Here is a 17,644-nt window from a genome sequence, read left to right as displayed (position 1 = left end):
TTGTTTGCGAGTAGTATCTTCTTAAAGAAGCTAACGTTAGCCTCGCTTCTCCTCCATTTACATTTTGTTTCTTCTTTGAACATAATTATTTATCCAAAAACTCGCAAATTACACACGGATTGTGGTGAAAACTGAAGGATACCTCGGCTTCACGTGTTTATTTATGCATTGACGTGTAACGTATTGTGGTTGTGATCATCCACAAGGGGACATCCAATGATAATGTGTTGTGGGTCTTCTGGTATTGTGGTGTTTTCTTATTGTCAGAAAACATGCTTTTAAGGCATGCTTAATAACTATGTCTGTGCTTGTCTCCTGTGCTGAACTGGCACTGAATTTAACATTTGACATTTAGGCTGCTTATTGTTGACTTTCTATTTTTCCATCCTGAAAATGCGTTTTCGTTGAGCCAGGTTGTGAACCATGAGCTGGGCAGTGGAGGAGTGGAAGGATGGACTTCCTGGGAAAGCCTTGCAGAAGATCCGGGAGTTGGAAGTCCAGCTGGACAAGCTGAAGAAGGAAAGGTCACAGAAGCAGTTTCAGCTCGACTCTTTGGAAGCTGCACTTCAGAAGCAGAAGCAGAAGGTCGGTATTTACGTGCAGTGCTTTTGGGCAGACGTATGACAACCTTTAAACAGCTTTAGAAAAAATTATCAATGTGATTGTCTTTTTTATAAATGTACTTTTTCTCAGGAGACAAACTGTTTTTTTTACTATTATTAATACTACTAATCACAATTGTATCTCTTTGTCTAGGTTGACAGTGAGCGTGGTGAGATCTCTGCTTTGAAAAGAGAAAACCAGTCTTTAGTAGAGTCCTGTGATTCCTTGGAGAAAGCTCGTCAGAAGGTCGTCCATGACCTGGGGGTCAAAGAACAGCAGGTCGGTTTCTAAAATCAGAAGTAAAAATGACATCATTATCACCTGTAACTTAGAAATTGACTTTACCGAGGAGAACAAGTCATTTCGTGTTCCAATGCCTACGATGGAATTTTCATGTGCTTGCTTTTTTTTTTTTTTATACTCCCTGTATATGATATCTGACACTTATACAACACATGAAATCACTCTGTAATAGTCTGCAATGATTACTCAAAGAAGAAAACTTCACAGTAGCCATATGTCAATGTAACATGAATGCTGTGTTTTTTTGTCCTGTTAAATCAAGGTGAGCTACCTGGAGGGTCAGCTGAACTCCTGCAGGAAGACCATCGAGCGACTGGAGCAGGAGCTCAAGAAGTGAGTTAGTGTGTCTGACACAACACTTACAACAGGGGGGCAGATCACACCCTGGGTGGACGATAGTATGGCTATTTCATCGTATTAATGCTAAAGTACAGTTAAGACTATGTAATTACATTTGACACAATGAAATTGTCTAATTCTTTACTTTTGGCTTGTTGTATGCTAATTCGGTCATTGTTTCTTGTTTTTTTGAATATCTATCCAGGTACAAAAATGAATTTGATCGTTCTCAGCCTGCTGGCTCCTTTTCCTCCTCATCTGAGTTACAGTCCCACACGACGCCACAGAAGAGTTTCACAACTCCAGGACTTGTTCCGGCTTACAGACAGCAGGGTATGAAATTTTCTCTTTTTCACCTGTATTGTTTGTTGATGGCTGGAAGCTTATCTGCTTGGCGATTCGCTCTGGTGAGCTCATTGTGAGATATTACGAATGGATTTTCAATTCACTAAAATGTGTAAATTGCTTTTGTTGCTTACAGACAACAGGTTTGATGAACTTCAGGAAAAATACAACCAAGAGGTTGAAGAAAGAAAACGGCTGGAGACTGAACTTAAAGTCTTGCAGGTCAAAGTAAGTGCACTATTTAAACTTAGTTATCATTTTAGCTGGGTGTTTTGTTTGTATTTTTAACTTGTGTTTTTCCTCGAGGTGTTGAATCAGTCATCCGTCAGTGTCGGTCACAAGGACATTGCTGCCCGCCAGGCTGGATCATCCATATTCCCATGGCAGCAGCAGGATCAGGCTCTCAGCCGCCAGTCACTGGACGCAATGGTAACGCCTCTAAAGAGGCGGGGGGCGTCCCTGTGGGACGCTCATGAAGAGACTCCAATCAAACCTAGCCAAAGGATGAGCTCTTCCATAGTCATGCAGAGTCCCAGCGGGTCGTCTCAGCAGATGGAACAGCTGAAGACACTCAACCAGGGTTGGTTTTCATAATTTGTTGATATTATTTACGTCATTTCATCTCTAAAAATGAAATGCATTTCATTGTGTGTAATTGAGAATTCCCAAGCTGTGAAGACGTTGGTACCCCGTAGATCCCCCTTCCAAATGGGTAGCATGTATACAGAAGCAAGTTTAAAAGTTTTTTTTTTTTGTGTGTGTGTGTCACCATCAGAGCTGCGTGGTCGTGTGTCAGATTTGGAGAGGAATCTGTCGAATCAGGAAAAGGAAATTCATAACCAGGCTTCCAAACTTCAGGAATTACAAACTCAGCTGAGTCAGGCCCGTAAAGACCTTGCTGATCGGGACAAAGATCTGTCCAAGACCAGCCACGAGCTGACTCAAGCCACAGACAGGCACCAGCAGCTTGAGGCCAAGGTAGTACGCACGCACGCACGCACGCACGCACGCACACACACACGCACGCACGCACACACACACACACACACACACACACACACACACACACACACACACACACACACACACACACACACACACACACACACACACACACATGTCTTGTTTTTTGCTCTCTGTAGTAAAGAGGAGTCAAATGTCAATAATCACTTTCATATTATGGCTTGTTTTAAGTGTTCGTCAGTCGAGCAGAAGCTGAAACAAGTGACGGAGGAGATGAGCTGTCAGAGGCACAACGCTGAAAGCTGCCGACGTGCTCTGGAGCAGAAAATCAAAGACCAGGAGAGAGACAGTCAGAAGGTGCAGCAGCGGAGAGTTTTGTTTTCAACACGTCTGACTTTCTTAAGGTTTTAATGCAGAATTAGAAGTTATAGTATAATTGCTGAATCTTTTTATTTATTTTTTGCAGGAGCTTGCCCAGTTGCAGAGTTCTCACCAGGCATTGGATCAGCAACTGAACCAGACCAAAAACAAACTGACTCAAGAAATCACACAGTCCGAAAAAGAGTACAATGTACTGCAGGCCGACGTGGAGAAGGTAGATGATTTAACTGCTCATCTTTATGTTTATGTACTTTTTCATGTCTCATATAAACACACTTTGCTAAGACGGCTCTGAACCCTTTGATGGAGTAGAAACTATTTTCATCTAGAAATTTTTAATTCATTGAGGAGCTTCATGACTTTTGCTCTCTCTGTTCTTGCATTTATGCTCTGGTTCACAGAGCACGACTGATGCATGTTCAGCTTTTTGAGTTTGCATGTACGGCACAAAAACTTATTGTAGTTTAATTTGAACCATTTTGTTAAATTAAACTCATTTACTAAAGATCAGCATGTGCACTAAATGATTTTGTCACACTCGCTCTCTTTTAGATGGACCACCAGAAGAGACAATTGGAGAGAGAGACAGAGGAACACAAACAAAAACTGCTAAGGTCAGAACAAAACCTTCAGGCCAGCCAGACCCGAGAACAGGACGTCCGTAAGAAAATGGAGGTGGGTGTCACTCATCTTGATCTATTTTCTATAACCGTGAGTTTCCATCACACGGGGATCACTGCTGGCTTGGATGTAATAATTTGTCTTTTGTACCTGACCTGTTCAATTTTATGTCCATTTCTTGGTCCGACCAGGAGCTGCAGAAAGACAAGAACTGTGTTACTGTCCAGTTGGACCAAAGCAGCCGTCGTCTGTCTCAGCTGGAGGAAGAGAAGAAGAACTTAGATCAGAGCTTCAAACGCACCCAAGGACTACTCGATGATCTCAAAGGTAAATCTCCTTTACGAAAGGCAATGTCAAAGCTATGCATTTTCTTTGAATTACCAGGTGGTTTAATTGATTGTCTCCTGACTCTTAAGCAAAATCAGAAACGCAGGCCGAGGAGCTGAAGAAACTTCAGACCAAACTGGAGCAGCAGACTCAAACTTCAGCACGAGAGCTGGAAAACCTAAAGAAAGGCCTCTCTGATGCACAGTCTAAAACCGACAGGTATTCACAAGTTCACTGTGTAGAGCGACACAAACTTACCCTCGTGTTGCTAAGAAGTGAATATTTCTGAAGTACGACTCAGTTGTGATGTATTTGTCGTCCTTACATTGTAGATCTGAAAATGAAGTACAGAAACAGAAACAAGAGGCCGAGAGGCTGAGCAACAAGCTGACTGTCTTGGAGAAGGAGGCCCAGGAGTTGAAGTCCAGTCTCACTGTGAGCCGGAAAGAGTGTGCGGAGCTGAAGCAACAACATCAAGCCCTGCTGGAGTGGAAGGCAGAAAAAGAGACGCTGATTAATGAAACTGAAGCAGTGCAAAAAGCACTCACTGACAAAATGAACGACTTGGAGAGCAATCTCAGTTCACTAAATGAGGCTAATAATGAACTGAAGGTATGTGCATGAAATTGGATATTCATTTTAATTGAAAGTTTAAAAAAAAGAGGGGGTAATCGTTGGATTGTGAGAATATGGCAGTTGAATAGCCCTAACATTTTCTTTATTTTCTGCAGGAGAAGCTTGTGTGTACAGAGGGAGAGAAGGCCAGTCTCTCCGCTCACATTGATTCTTTGAAGGGACAGCTCCTCAACAAGAGCACAGAGCTGGAGGAAAGGGAGCATCAGTACAATGAGCTCCAGTCTCAGTTCTCTGAGGCGTCGCAGAAGCACAGGAAAGACCTGGAGAATGTCGGCATGCAGGTCACTCAACTTGAAGCTCAGGTGACCCAAACTGTCCTTCCATTAATCATTTGATTCTCGCAAATAAATGTCACGATTTCCTAAATTGTTCTGTAAAAGAGCTGAAGTAACTCTTCTGATCAAGAGTCACCATTCAAATCAAACTGACATTTCTATCCATCACCTCTTTTGTGTTTCATATGAGCAGGTCAAAGATCTGGAGCTTCGGTTGCACAAAGAAATGACTCGAGCAGAAGCTGCTGAAAAGGCAAACGCAGAGCTGCGGGACGAACATCAGGCGACTTGTGACTTGGTGCACTCCAAAGACCAGCTGATGGAGTTGAGTCAGTGTGAGATCGGCCAGCTGAGAGAGAGCCTGGAGCAGGTCACCGCCCAACAGGAAGAGCAAAACACCCGGTAGGACTTGTGAACCGGATTATTCCTCTTCCCAAGTTTTTTGACCACAGATTTACAAAAACATATTTTCTCTTGCCGATAATAAATACCGTCATGTTACTTCCTCCACCTTTTAGCCGGTGTAATGGCTTTTATGATGAAAAATACATTTATATTAAAGCAAAATTCCTATGAGAAGTGATTGTAACTTTATTGAACGTTTTATTTTCTATATTTCATCAATGTCCCTCAGAGCGGTGGAAGAGCGAGCAGCTCTACTGAAGCAGTGTGACGAGACGGTTTCCGCAAAGGCCAGAGAGACGGAACTTGTCAAGCTTCAACTGGAGGAGGTGCTACAAGAGCTGGGGCTCAAAAAACAAAAGGTCTGTCGTGTGAATGTTGAGCTGCTCTGTATCGGGTTTGTAACAGAGTCGCCATTGTTTACTTGTGTCTATTTAGTCTGTTTTAAGTTGTATTTTTATTCTTTGTCTGTTTTAGATCAGTTCCGTGGAGCATTTCCTCAAGGTGCAGGAGCAACTCTGCGCCGAGCTGCAGAAGCAAATCAAAACAATGTCCGATGGAGAAGAAGACCTTCGAAAGATGTACGAGACAAAATCTGAGGAGCTCACACAGTTGGAGAAGGCGCTGAAGGATCAGCGATCCCAAACGGAAGTGAAGGAGAAGCAGCTCCGAGAGGCTGAATGTCAGATGTTGTCTGTGGAGAAACTAAAGGCTGAACTGGAAAACACGGTTCAAACGATGAAGAAAGAGGCAGAGGTGAAACATCGCATATCTCATTTTGTCTAGTTGTTCATTTGTGATAGGACACCTTGCAAATGGAACTGTTGGTGAAATCCAAATAACAAACCTAAATCTGCTTTTCTTTAAGATCCTCCAGCATGATCATACTGAGAAGAACAACGCTCTGTTGGATCAGATTTCTTCCATGGAAGAAAAGGTCAATGTGAATGCAGATGCAGCAGAAAAGCTTCCAGTCTTGAAGAATGAATTGGATCTGGTCAATCAGTCCTACGCCGAGCTCAAAAAGTCTTTTGAATCTCTTGAGGAGAGCCACTTGTCCACAGTTGAAACGAAGTCCAACCTCGAGCACACTCTGGATGAGAAGGCTAAACTGATCTCTGTGCTGGAAAAAGACATGGACAGCCTCACAGAAAAGATGAGTCAGCAATCCGAGTGTCACTCTCTGGAGACCGAAAAGTTACTCAACAGAGTGAAAAGCTTAAAAGAGCACGTTGAAGCCAATCAGAAATCACTGAGCGCTGCCAAAGCTGAGCTGAGTTCTCATCGAGAGACGATCAAGACCATGAAGGAAACTCTATCTGCTGCTTCACAAGGCTTAAAGGAGAGAGACGACACCATAAGCAATCTGAAGGAGAAGCTGAACAGTGCGGAGGTAGAGCAGGTCAAAACCTCAGACCACCTCAAGGAGAAAATGGCCGCCATGAACAAAATCAAGGTGAGTTACAAAAGTACTTGTAGTTCACATGCCTGGTTTATTGGTATGCATCAAGTTCACAAAGTTCAAACGTGTTACAAGTGGTAAACATGTGTTTTCACGTATTCATTTAAGGTTCAGCTGGAGATGCTTCAGATGGACCTGGAAGACAATGAGACGGTCATGAACTCATTTGAAAACCAGGTGGAAGAACTAAAGAGAACTATTGAGTCACTGGAGGGTCAGCTCACTGAGAACCAGACACAGATCTCTCACATGGAGGCCCAACTGGAGGACGGCAAGGCCCAGGTTGGAACACTTGTTTCAAGCAGATGTTTGTCACACATGTCCCCCCCCCTTTTTTTTTCCATCTCAAGAGCAAACATGTTAATCCATGGGTGTACTTTCAGGTCTCCGTTTTGGAAAGTCGCTTGGACGATGTTCAAGCTCAGAACTCTGAGCTGGAGACAAAATATGTCACCGCCCGGGAGGAGCTGTTTGAGAGGAGCTGTGAAATAAGTCGCCTGGAGGAGGAATCCATCAAAAGAAACCAGCTGGAAGAGAGCCTTGCTGCATTGGAGTCTAAACTCAGTCAGACGGCACAAGAAAACACAGATTCACAGGCAGCTCTCAATCGGATAATTCAAGACAAAGACGATCATCTTAATCAGTTGGTAAGGGAGAAAAACTGCCTTGAGGCCTCTTTAAAACAGTTGGAGGATGAGAAAGAGCGAGTCAGTGCCGAGATTATTAAAGTAAATGCGGAGAAGAAACAAGTGGAGGGCAGCGTGGACACACTATCTGAGGACAACAAACGACTGCAGACAATCGTCACGCAGCTCACTGAAGAAAAGCAGCAAACAGAAGTTGAAATGGAGTCGGTCAGAGCTGACAGTCACGAAGCTAAAGCAACTCTTGATCAGGTGATTGAAGAAAAAGCTCAGCTGGAGGCCACTCTGAAACACCTGGATGAGGGGAAAATCCAGCTTGAGGATGAACTGTCTACATTAACGTCTGAGAAGAGTGACTTGACTGCCAAGTACAATGCTGCTCTGGAGGAGAAGCTGCAGCTGCAAATGAGTTGGAGTCAACTGTCTGAGGAAAACCTGGAGCTGCAGGCTGGCGTGACTCAATCAGCTGAAGAAAAGTTCCAGCTTCAGGAAACCATAAGGACTCGCGAGGACGAGGTGGCTGCTCTTCGAGAGGAGAACGAGCGTATCCATGGCGACCTCCTGTCCTCTGAGCAAGAGCAGCAGAAGCTGAAGGAAAAGCTGGAGATGCAAGAAAAAATCTCAGAGGAGGAGAAGAAAGAGCAGTATGTCCATTTGCAACCCCCCCCCACGCACACTTTCAGGTTCCTCTGAACTGCTGCCGTGGAAACTTGCATGATATTTTGAAAGAAAACTAAAAGGATGTGTTGACGTTTATGTTGTATCACAGGAGCCAGAGGTTTGAGACGCAGCAGGCCGAACTGTGCCAGAAGCTTGCTGCTCTACAGAAAGAGCTGAGCATATTCAAACAGCAGTACGACGTCCTGCAGGAACAGGTCAGCCAGCAACAAGGCCTCATCCAGCAGCTCTCTGAATCACATGAAACCCAGAACATCTCGGAGAATCTCCGCCACATGGAGTGTGAGGAGGCAGAAGCTGAGGGTGAGTCCAGACCAAGCCTACGTGCGTGCTTTTCTGAAGAAATTTGTCTTTTTATTTGACTAAATGATTTGTAATTGTTTCGGCAGATGAAGCGGCAGCAAGGGAAAATGTTGCACAGTCAACATGTGACGTGAGCAACACTGCGACTGCATCCTCTCCTCGAAAGGATGAACCTGAAGAGGTTCTCTGGTATGAACGGTTTTGTATTCAGCAGAGATGTCCAGTTTACCTCCTGTTATGCGTTGGGTCTGTGTCCAAATCTGAAGTTCATTCTCCCATGTTCCCTCATAGTGAGACCGAATCGGCCCCAAATTTTGACACCGTTGAAGAAGAAGCAACCAGGAAGCAGCAGGAGGAGGAGGAGGAGCTGTGCTCAACCAAACTCGGGGAAATGAGTGATGAGAAGGAGCAGCTGCCTCATCAAGAGGTAAAAAAAAATTAATTTAGATATGTTATACATTTATATTTGGATAACCTTGCATTCAAAAAAGTGAAAGTTGTACTGAGTTTAGGAATTTATTTGTAGATGTTTGATGACAAGGTTTAAATGGATGCAGACCTATAAGGAGTTGCATGTTTCGTGAAGATATCACCATTATATTTTGGCTACGCCATGCTTTTGTCATGATTCAAGTCTCAATATTATTTGCGCTAGGTTTCTGGGGAAAGCTGTAATTCCAGAGATCTTGAAGGTGAGCCTGTGGTGTGTGACCGGACTTCACCTTCCTCCCCCCGCACTGATAGAAACAATCTCAGGTCCTGTGGTGAGTCATTCTGCTGTGCCGATAACATTATATTTTTATTTAAAGCTTCACAATAAGCTCATTTTTAGATTCAGTGGTTTTAGGTTTTCTGTAGATTGAATACAAATGTTTCCTACCATTCAGTCAGATACAGCTTTAAAAGAACAACTTCATTCACGTTATTTTATTGTACTACATGCATATCAAACTCATCTAAATGCATTGCTGTGAGTCAGAACTGCAACAACTATTACTCATCTAATACATATACAAGTTATTTAATCAAACCTTTGCTTAATAGTGCCGGAGTCGTCCCAAAACTACGAGGAAACAATCGCCAAACAAGTATACGAACTTGACTCCCTGCGGTCAGAGTTTGACCTCCTGAGATCTGACCTGGAACTGAGGAAGGAGTTGACGTCTGAGCTCCAAGTCCAAGTTCAGAATTTGGAGGAGAAAGTTCAGGCTGCAGAGGAGGAGGCGCGCAGCGCAGCGAATCAGCTGAGCGTCACTTCGGAGGAGAACAAAGGCCTTGCTGATGAGGTGAAATACAGTAAAACTTTGCTAAACATTCTTTCAGTGCCAGATCAATAATCAAAGTTTTAGTTTCTGTCTGTATGCTAAACTCTGTGTCTGATATCTAGTTGACCAAGCTGGTGGAAGAGAAAGATTCATTAACTCTACAGCTGCAGACGGCTAAATGTCAGGTGGCTGATGTGATGGAGATGCTGGAAGGACTTGAGATGTCCAAAGGTATACACTCAGGTTATTGATGACACACCATTGTTAGGATTCAAAGTTAGTTCCTGTTTAAAAATAAAAAAGATCGTCTTTGGCTCTACAGGTGGATGGGATGAGAAGTTTCTTCAGCAGGAGAGCGAGCTGAAGAGGGTTCGCTCTGAAAAAGTCAACTTGGAGCAACATATCCTGGGAATGGAGTCTGAGCTGGAGAGCATGCAAATGGAGGCGGCCAAACTGAAGAATGAAATCGAGACCCAAAGGAAGAGTTGTTCCAGCATGGAGCATCAAGTAGAAACACTCATGACGGAGGTAATAATAACAATGGTGTGCTCAGGAAAAAGCCTAAAAATGAACAACTCAACAGAACTGCAATCGGTATTTAACCTACCTTGTACTTCTGTATATTCACAATTCTGAATCTCATTTCTTATCCAGACGACGCAGCTCAGATCTGAGCTTGTGTCATGCACCGAGGACAGAGATGAGCTCAGCCAGTCTTTAAGCCAATGGAAAGAAAAATTCACTAGTTTGGAGAAAAGTAGTTGTGACACAAGAAACCTGATTTTCATCCTGGAAGATGACATAAGAATGGGAAGAAAGGAGTATGAAACCCTGCAAAGCACCACAGAGAATCTGAAGACAGAAAAACAACAGGTAAAGACATAGATTTATGTTTAAATTTGCGAATGATTATGATTCCGGGCATTTGGGGGTTTGTTTTGTTTTAATGGTATTTTTTTCATTTGTTGAAAGAGCATTTACGTATTTAGGTTTGCTGATGGTCCAAAACCATTGAACACAAGATTAAGTCTTATTGAGATGTTCTGATGAGGTCAGTTATTTAGATTATATTGCACTGGCTAAAATGACAATAACGGTAAAATGCTATTAGATTTCTGTGTCTTTATTATAAATCAAGTATGTTTACCTTACTTCCCTTATGTTCTGTTATGATTAATACTAACGTCACAGTACTCCATTAATGGTATATAAAAGAAATAGATTTTTTTTTTCCCTCATTAAACACAAAAAAATAGCACACATTAAACAAGAAATTCACATTGGAATCAGTATTGTCTGTCTTTGGTTTGATGAAAATCAGTTGTAATTGTTAATCTGGCTTGATGTTTTTGTCAGAGATAAAGGGATTATGAGCCTTGTTAAGTTGAATATACAGGCCTGTTTTAATGCCATCATAATAGTTGTGTTACTTGAAGAAGTAAAGTTTTTTTTGAGGTGGTGAACACTAAGATATTTGCGAATCACTGGTCTAAATGTATGTTGTTTTCTTTTTTTTTTTGCATGAAGCTATTGGATCAGATGAAGGTGCTGGAACAGGCAGTTTCTCAACAGCATGGAGAAAAAGAGGAGCTCATTGATCATCTCAACCAGATAAAAGAAGATCACACATGTGCCAGTCAGAGCTCCGAGTCCATGGTTGGGAAGATACAGGTAAAGAGGGAGTCGGCCACTTTTCAAGCCATTTTATGTTGTAAGGTTGAAGGAGATGCAATACATGCATTTAAATCATTTAAATCTTCATTTGTTTCCCTCTTGTTTTAAACTAAAAAAAGGCATTAGAGGGAGAAGTTCATCGCCTTTCCCAGTCTCTGGAGTTCTCTCTGATTGAAAAGGGAGAAATTGCGTCTCGTCTGAACTCCACACAAGACGAGGTTCAGCAAATGAAAACTGGTATTGAAAAACTCCAAGTCCGCATTGAGTCGGATGAGAGGAAGAAAAAGAAAATGGGAGAGCTGCTGAAAGGTGAGTTTCAAGACTTGTTCGGAATCACATAACTACTAGAGTATTATTGTGAAGCGTTGTTGTAAACCTGACTGTGTTTCTGCAGCTGCCCAGAGAAAGTCTGACTCACTGCAGGATCGCATCGATGCACTCGAGAGGGAAAAGGAGGATATGGAGCAAAGCCTCGAGGATGTTGTGCTTCAGGTATTTTATAACAGTCAACCAGATCGTCAAAAGCTGTAAACTCCGTAAACTGACCTGCATCTCATGTTGATGTGCTTTACTTGTAGGCTGAAACGGCCAAAGCCGAGCTCGAAGAAGAAAGAAATCAGGTACCTTTATATCATAACAGAAAATTCAATGGGTGTTCAATTTATACACCCTTTCTCCATTTCACACATGCATTTTTTTTTTCCCCTCTTCCTTCCCTTCTGCTGTTGTCTCTATAACTACTAAATCAGGTGGAGCAGGAGAAGAAAGAACTTGGTGAGAAAATATCGGCGCTCTCGCTTGTGCTGGACAGCCTGCGGTCAGAGAAAGACCTTCTGGAGAAGGAGCTGGAGAGAAAAAGCGGAGAAATAGATGAGCTGAGGGCTGCTAAGGAGGAGCTGGAGAGAGGGTTGGAGAAGGAAAAGGTGGACAGACGAGCGGAGGAGGACAGGCAGAAGTGCCGAGTGGAAGAGCTGGAGAGGGGAATGAGGGAGGAAGCCGAGAGGCAAGTTAAAAAAGTGGACGAGCTCCAGGCACAGCTCCAGGCCTCTCGCCAGAGGGAGATCTCGCTCGAAGAAAAGAGCACGGAAAGAGACGGGGATAAAGAGAGGCTGCAGTCCCTGCTGGTCGGGTTGGAGGAGGAGAAACAACAGCTGCTTATTTGTGTGCGGGAGTGGCAGGCGAGAGAAGAGGCGCGTCGCTCCCGGGAAGAGGGCTGGGAGAAGGAAAGAAACGATTCCAAGACTCACATTGAGGCCTTGCAGAAGCAAATTGAGGAGCATAAAACGCTAATAAAAAACGCAGAGGAAGAGAGAGACACTTTGGAAAAGCAGCTTAAGGGGGAGGAAGAGCTGAAACTGGCCTCAATAAGATCACTCTTGTCTCTGAAGGCGGAGAAAGAACAGATGGAAAGAGAAAATGAACGACTTGTAAAAGAAAGCGAAAAGCTGCATTTGACCTTGTCCTCACTGGAGGAAGAGAGAGATCACCTCCGCAGCAGTCTGTCATCTGTAGAAGAAGAGAGGAAAAGACTTGACCAGGAAATGAGTGGGCTGGCTGGTGAGAATGTAAAGCTTCAGTCGGACCTGGCCTCCATAGAGGAGGAGAAACGGGATATTCAGCAAACTCTCCTGATGGTGAAGCAAGAGAAGGAGAAGCTCAAGGAGGACAGTAACAAGTTGGAGGCTGAAAAACAAGACCTGCAGTCGTCTCTTTGCTCGATTGAAGAAAAGAAAACAAACCTGTTGGCAGCTCTTTCTTCACTGGAACAAGAGAAAGATAAACTGAAAGGTGAACTCGAGGCCCTTCGGTCCTCCGTCGCCTCGCTGGAGAAGGAAGTGGAAACACACAAGACGTCCGTGGCGCAGCTCAGTGGGCAGGTAAATACATCAGTTCAGATCTGTTCAGGTCAAGAGTGAATCAGATATGAAGTTGTAATCGGCATGTGTACCTTTTTTTTAATTTTTTTTTAAAGTTTTTTCTTTACTTCACAGTCTAACACACGAAAATGTAAAAAGTGAAAGTGGGGTTTTATATGAAGTACACAAAAATCTCATCTTAAATTTCACTTCCCTCTTGTCCACCCAACTCAGGTGTCTGAGTTGACAACCTGCACCACCAGACTGTCCAAGGAGAGAGACTCTGCCAGGAGCAAGATGAGTCTGTGGATGAAGACCTGCAAACAGCTGGAGCAGGAGAAGCAGCTCATGTTAAGCGGCTCAGGTGAAAAACTGTTTGGTTTGAATGAGCATTGTCAGATTAGGCTCTACACACGTATACAAAGGAAGCTCAGCCACACTGGTACTTACTGTGTGATCTCCAAGAAGTGCAAATGAATGTTTTCCCTTTTATTTATCTTTTCTTTTCAGGCGAAGGAAAGGGTGATGAAGAGGTGCAGACTGAGGCCACCCGCCTGAGAACTGAGGCAGAAGAGAGAAAGAAAGAAGTGGAAGATCTGAAGGCGGCTCTCGAGAAGAAGAGGACTGAAGCTGAAGAAAAACAGATGGAATTAAAGGATAAAGATAAAGAGCTGGAGGAAATGAAAAGCGAGCTGGATGAAGTAAACCAAGTCTTGGAGGAGAAGAGCAGGGAGGCTGACGAGAGCTTGGATAAATACTGCAACCTGATGGTTAAAGTCCACAAGCTGGAGAAGAACAACGACGCACTGAAAACCCGGCTGGAGGTGATGACCGTGAGCCAACAGGGGAACGAAGCCACCGACGGCCGCCGCTCCACCAGGAAGTCCTCCAAGCACTGTGAGGAAAATCTGGAAAACGTGTTTCCTTCAGTGACTCAGAAGTCTCCTCAGGGGAAACGGGGTCACGGTAACATCAGCGACAAAGACGGTGCCCAGGAGGCACTGCACAACCTCACAAAGAAGATTAAAGCCCACGCCATGATGACGCCCAAACAAAGAGACGTGGACAAGGAGTTCAGACCAGAGGGGCTGCCTGAGCTGGTCCAGAGAGGTCAGTGTCCAGTCGTCTTCTTCTTCTATAGCCACAACGGTAGAATGGCACAAGAGCGCAAACCTCCACTTCTGTCGGATCCTGCAGGAAAGTACTGGTTAGTTAAGTTACTGACACGTAATGGTTCCATTTAAATATTTGGAGAGTGAGAAAGGAGGGACGCTCGGTGCAGTAAACCTGTAGCAGCTGATCAGTCAATTGAAGATTTTACTTGAGTTATAATGGGACAGTCTAGAAATAACTAAGGAATTTGTCGACTGAAAAATTACTCACTTTCATTTTGGAGGACGTGAATTATTATATTGAAACTCCACGGAAGCAGATCCAACCACTGCACTTGATAAGATATATTCACAGGAAAATGGCCATGGGTCAATCTTGTAGGGACCTACCCATGAATACAAATGTTATCGCGACTTAGAATTGTTCTGGCATCGTGGGTTGTGAATTTCATACGGCTTCTCCAACCTTGTGTTGCTTTCAGTAAATATATATGTGTAGAACCGTTGATGCTTTGTTCACATGACTCTTGGGATTAACGTTAGCTTCTTTCTTTGTTGCGCAGGGTTTGCTGATATCCCCCTGGGGGAGGCCAGTCCCTTCATCGTGAGGAGAACCACAAAGCGCTGCAGCCCGCGGCTGGCGGCCCGACAGGCCGGCTCCACACCTGCAGCCGATGTCAAGGTGAGCTGTTTGGGCATCTTTCTCACCGGCAGAGTCGACTCAAACAAAAACACACTGAGCATTTCACACCGCACTCGGCAGTTTTGCAAAGTCTCTTTGCTCAAATAATTAATGTGGACGTATCATTTTGTTTTCGAGTGGATCCCAACGTGATAAAATGACAAATATCAGTATTATGACAGAGGCAGGGGGGGGAAAATAAGTCTGAACACATCAAATCGAGCACAACAGAGTGAACAGATCTAAATATAAGCTGCATGTTGTGGTATGTAAGATTTTGAAGTCTGTACACTGTTATATCTGCTTTCTCCTGTGTTTCCAAGCTGCACCACTCACAGTGTGCTGAGAACATGTTGGACATTTCAGGGAATTTTCGTCGAGCCTTGTGGGCAATTCTGAACAGTGTTTCAATTACAATTAAAACATTTTCAGATTTTAGTGGATTTTGTCATTTTGATGTCAGCGGGAGCTCAGTCATCTTACTGACTGTCTCCATTATATATAATGTTGGCTCCCCGTTTTTTTATTTTTAAATCTGCAACCAACTCCACCAATGGAGCAACAAATTTGAGCAGGACCTAATATTCTGCCTCCTGTTTGGTTCTGTACGTAGGTACTAGTTTAGACGCTTCCAAATAGTCCCTCCTTTCTGTTTTCCTTCACCCCGTGGATGAGGTCATAGGGATTAGGAAAGGTGTTGGTGTTTCCTAGGCTAAAGGAGGCTCTGAAGGAAGCATTGAGAATCCTTTCCTTTGGTTATAGAGAATTCGAACGTTCCTTATCATGGCCGCCACTTAAACACTTTAAGGGTTAAGGAAAAGTGGATAGGAAAGGAGATAGGAGGGACTGTTCAGATGCTCGCCAGGACTCTTAATGGGTCTCCAGGAGCCCTGGACCCCCTCCTTTAGGTGGGTCGCTCTGGGTCAATAAAGCAATGCTAGACTTGGAGAACGGCAAACAGTCCAGGTTCAAGAGTGGGGGAAAAATGAAAGTAAATATATAAACATGTATCAAATGATTCTCTAAATAATACATTTGTTTCTTCCTTTTGGTGTTTCTTTTCCAGGACATTCCCGTCCAGAGTGCTTCTCCTGGTACGACTGCTGACGGCAAAGCAACCCGTCGCTCACTCAGTTCTCTCAGCGCCTCCGAGCAACAACCACAAGAAGACAACTGTCATGTCCAGTAGGGGAACTATAGAGTTCCTTCTACATGTGTTTGCTCATTATTATTTTTTGTATCATCAGTTTAGACTAAACAAACTACAGTAGCATACTTTTCTCACTGTTCTTTGCTTCTCGCTGCCCATAAAATTAACTGACCACCTGAGTAACACAATCACACAGATATTCTCCACAGCACTGGAGGAAGCATATATTTTTCATGTAAATGAGGTATTTTTTAGGCGGGGGGGGGGGGGGGGGGGGGTTAAACTTTTTTTTTGTATTCCTCTGTTGAATTTTTGTTGTTTGTCAGTGTTTTATGTTTGTGGATGCCTGTTTTTGTTGTTTTTTTGTTTGTTTTTTTACCACCGAGTCATTGCCCTTTTCCCCTCTTTAGTGTTGTTTGCATTGATGTAAATGTTCAGAAACGTTTTGTACAGTAATGACTCCCTCTCTCCAAGCATCACTTGGCAGCTACTTATATTTTCTGTTCTTGCTTTTTCTTTTAACTTTTTCTCATTTTTTTGTAAGTAAAGGAAACTCTGACTAAATCTGACTTTTATGTGTTGTTTTCTGTCTGAAGGTCCCACGTGTTCCTATTGATATTTAGATCAATGTTAATAATTACTGTTTGTAGTTATATTACAATTTTTTTAATACTAATACTTCTTTGCTCAGCATACACACAGTTCACGTTGCGGCCACAGGGGGGAGCCTTTGAATCACATGGGAATGTGTGGATTTAATCGTTTGAGATGTTTAGTCCTTCCTGAGAGATGCTTTAGTGCCAGGCAAACGGCACATTGAGCTTGAAAAACCCTCTGAAAGGAAATCCATGAATACAAACTTGTCAGAGCTGGTTTCAATGTGGAGCGCCGGCAGCATGTTGGCTGCTGAGCGCTTCAAAAGAGTCTGATGAATGAAGAATATTCACATTGCTCCGGCAGCAGTATATTTTCCCTTTTTTATTCCTGCAGAACCGTTCAAAGCATCACAAGATGACCTGCTGGTTTGTATTAACCCCTTTTTCTAGTTTATATTTAGTGAACGAGTGGATAGCAGTAGTGGATGAGCATTAGTCTCACGGAGGCAGTTATTTAGAGAAAATCCAGTTTGCAAGATTATGTCACACCCATGTTCAATTAGATTTTTCCGGCATCGTTTTGTGTCTTTAAAAAGCCCCCATGAGATTGAAACCAGTGCCTGAGAGGAGAACTCGAGGATACTTCTGAAGTGATTCCTTCACCTGGTTAAGTTCGGGCTGTTTTAAAAACACTGGTCAGCTTCAATTCATGCAAAGCATTTAAGACATTCCTCTTCTAAAAGGCCACGATAAACATCCAGTCTTCCCCACACACTTTTCTCTTATACACATTTCTAGATCAATTTTTGTCTGGCTGCTGAATAAAACAGAGCTTGCTCCCTCCTTATTCAGTTTGTCTGCTCGGAGCGGTTTTATCCACCGTGGTGACTTGTGGTGTTTCAAGGTGAAGCGTTCCTTGGCTTGTGTGCCATTCATATAGTCTTCATTGACACATCTGTTCCTGCCTTTAGTAAACCTTCGGCTGACACACTGTACTTTACAGCTGCTGGTCAGTCAGCCCTCCCCG

The 17,644-nt window shown here is 43.4% G+C and overlaps 1 protein-coding gene across 1 annotated transcript; it reads left to right on the top strand.

The window, feature by feature from the left end:
- Window positions 1-423: 423 nt before the first annotated feature.
- Window positions 424-16,193, top strand: cenpf (centromere protein F; the record flags this gene model as incomplete). The annotated part of the gene is made up of 37 exons (XM_080520778.1): window positions 424-585; window positions 757-882; window positions 1,169-1,239; window positions 1,451-1,578; window positions 1,727-1,818; window positions 1,897-2,170; window positions 2,366-2,568; window positions 2,785-2,910; window positions 3,020-3,148; window positions 3,487-3,609; window positions 3,747-3,882; window positions 3,972-4,101; window positions 4,215-4,494; window positions 4,614-4,820; window positions 4,987-5,195; window positions 5,428-5,557; window positions 5,673-5,951; window positions 6,064-6,651; window positions 6,766-6,939; window positions 7,041-7,945; window positions 8,071-8,282; window positions 8,369-8,471; window positions 8,574-8,709; window positions 8,938-9,046; window positions 9,327-9,568; window positions 9,670-9,778; window positions 9,870-10,075; window positions 10,202-10,420; window positions 11,075-11,218; window positions 11,341-11,530; window positions 11,616-11,713; window positions 11,800-11,841; window positions 11,971-13,098; window positions 13,312-13,441; window positions 13,588-14,187; window positions 14,753-14,871; window positions 15,938-16,193. The coding sequence occupies 37 exons, from the start codon at window positions 424-426 to the stop codon at window positions 16,058-16,060; spliced, it is 8,382 nt and encodes a 2,793-aa protein (XP_080376904.1). The 3' UTR covers window positions 16,061-16,193.
- Between the last annotated feature and the right edge of the window lie 1,451 nt (window positions 16,194-17,644).

Source organism: Blennius ocellaris (genome assembly GCF_963422515.1).
Source record: "Blennius ocellaris genome assembly, chromosome: 1".
NCBI lineage: Eukaryota > Metazoa > Chordata > Actinopteri > Blenniiformes > Blenniidae > Blennius > Blennius ocellaris.
The sequence above is the reverse complement of the archived record's forward strand: the minus strand, read 5'-3'. Positions and strand labels throughout refer to the sequence as shown.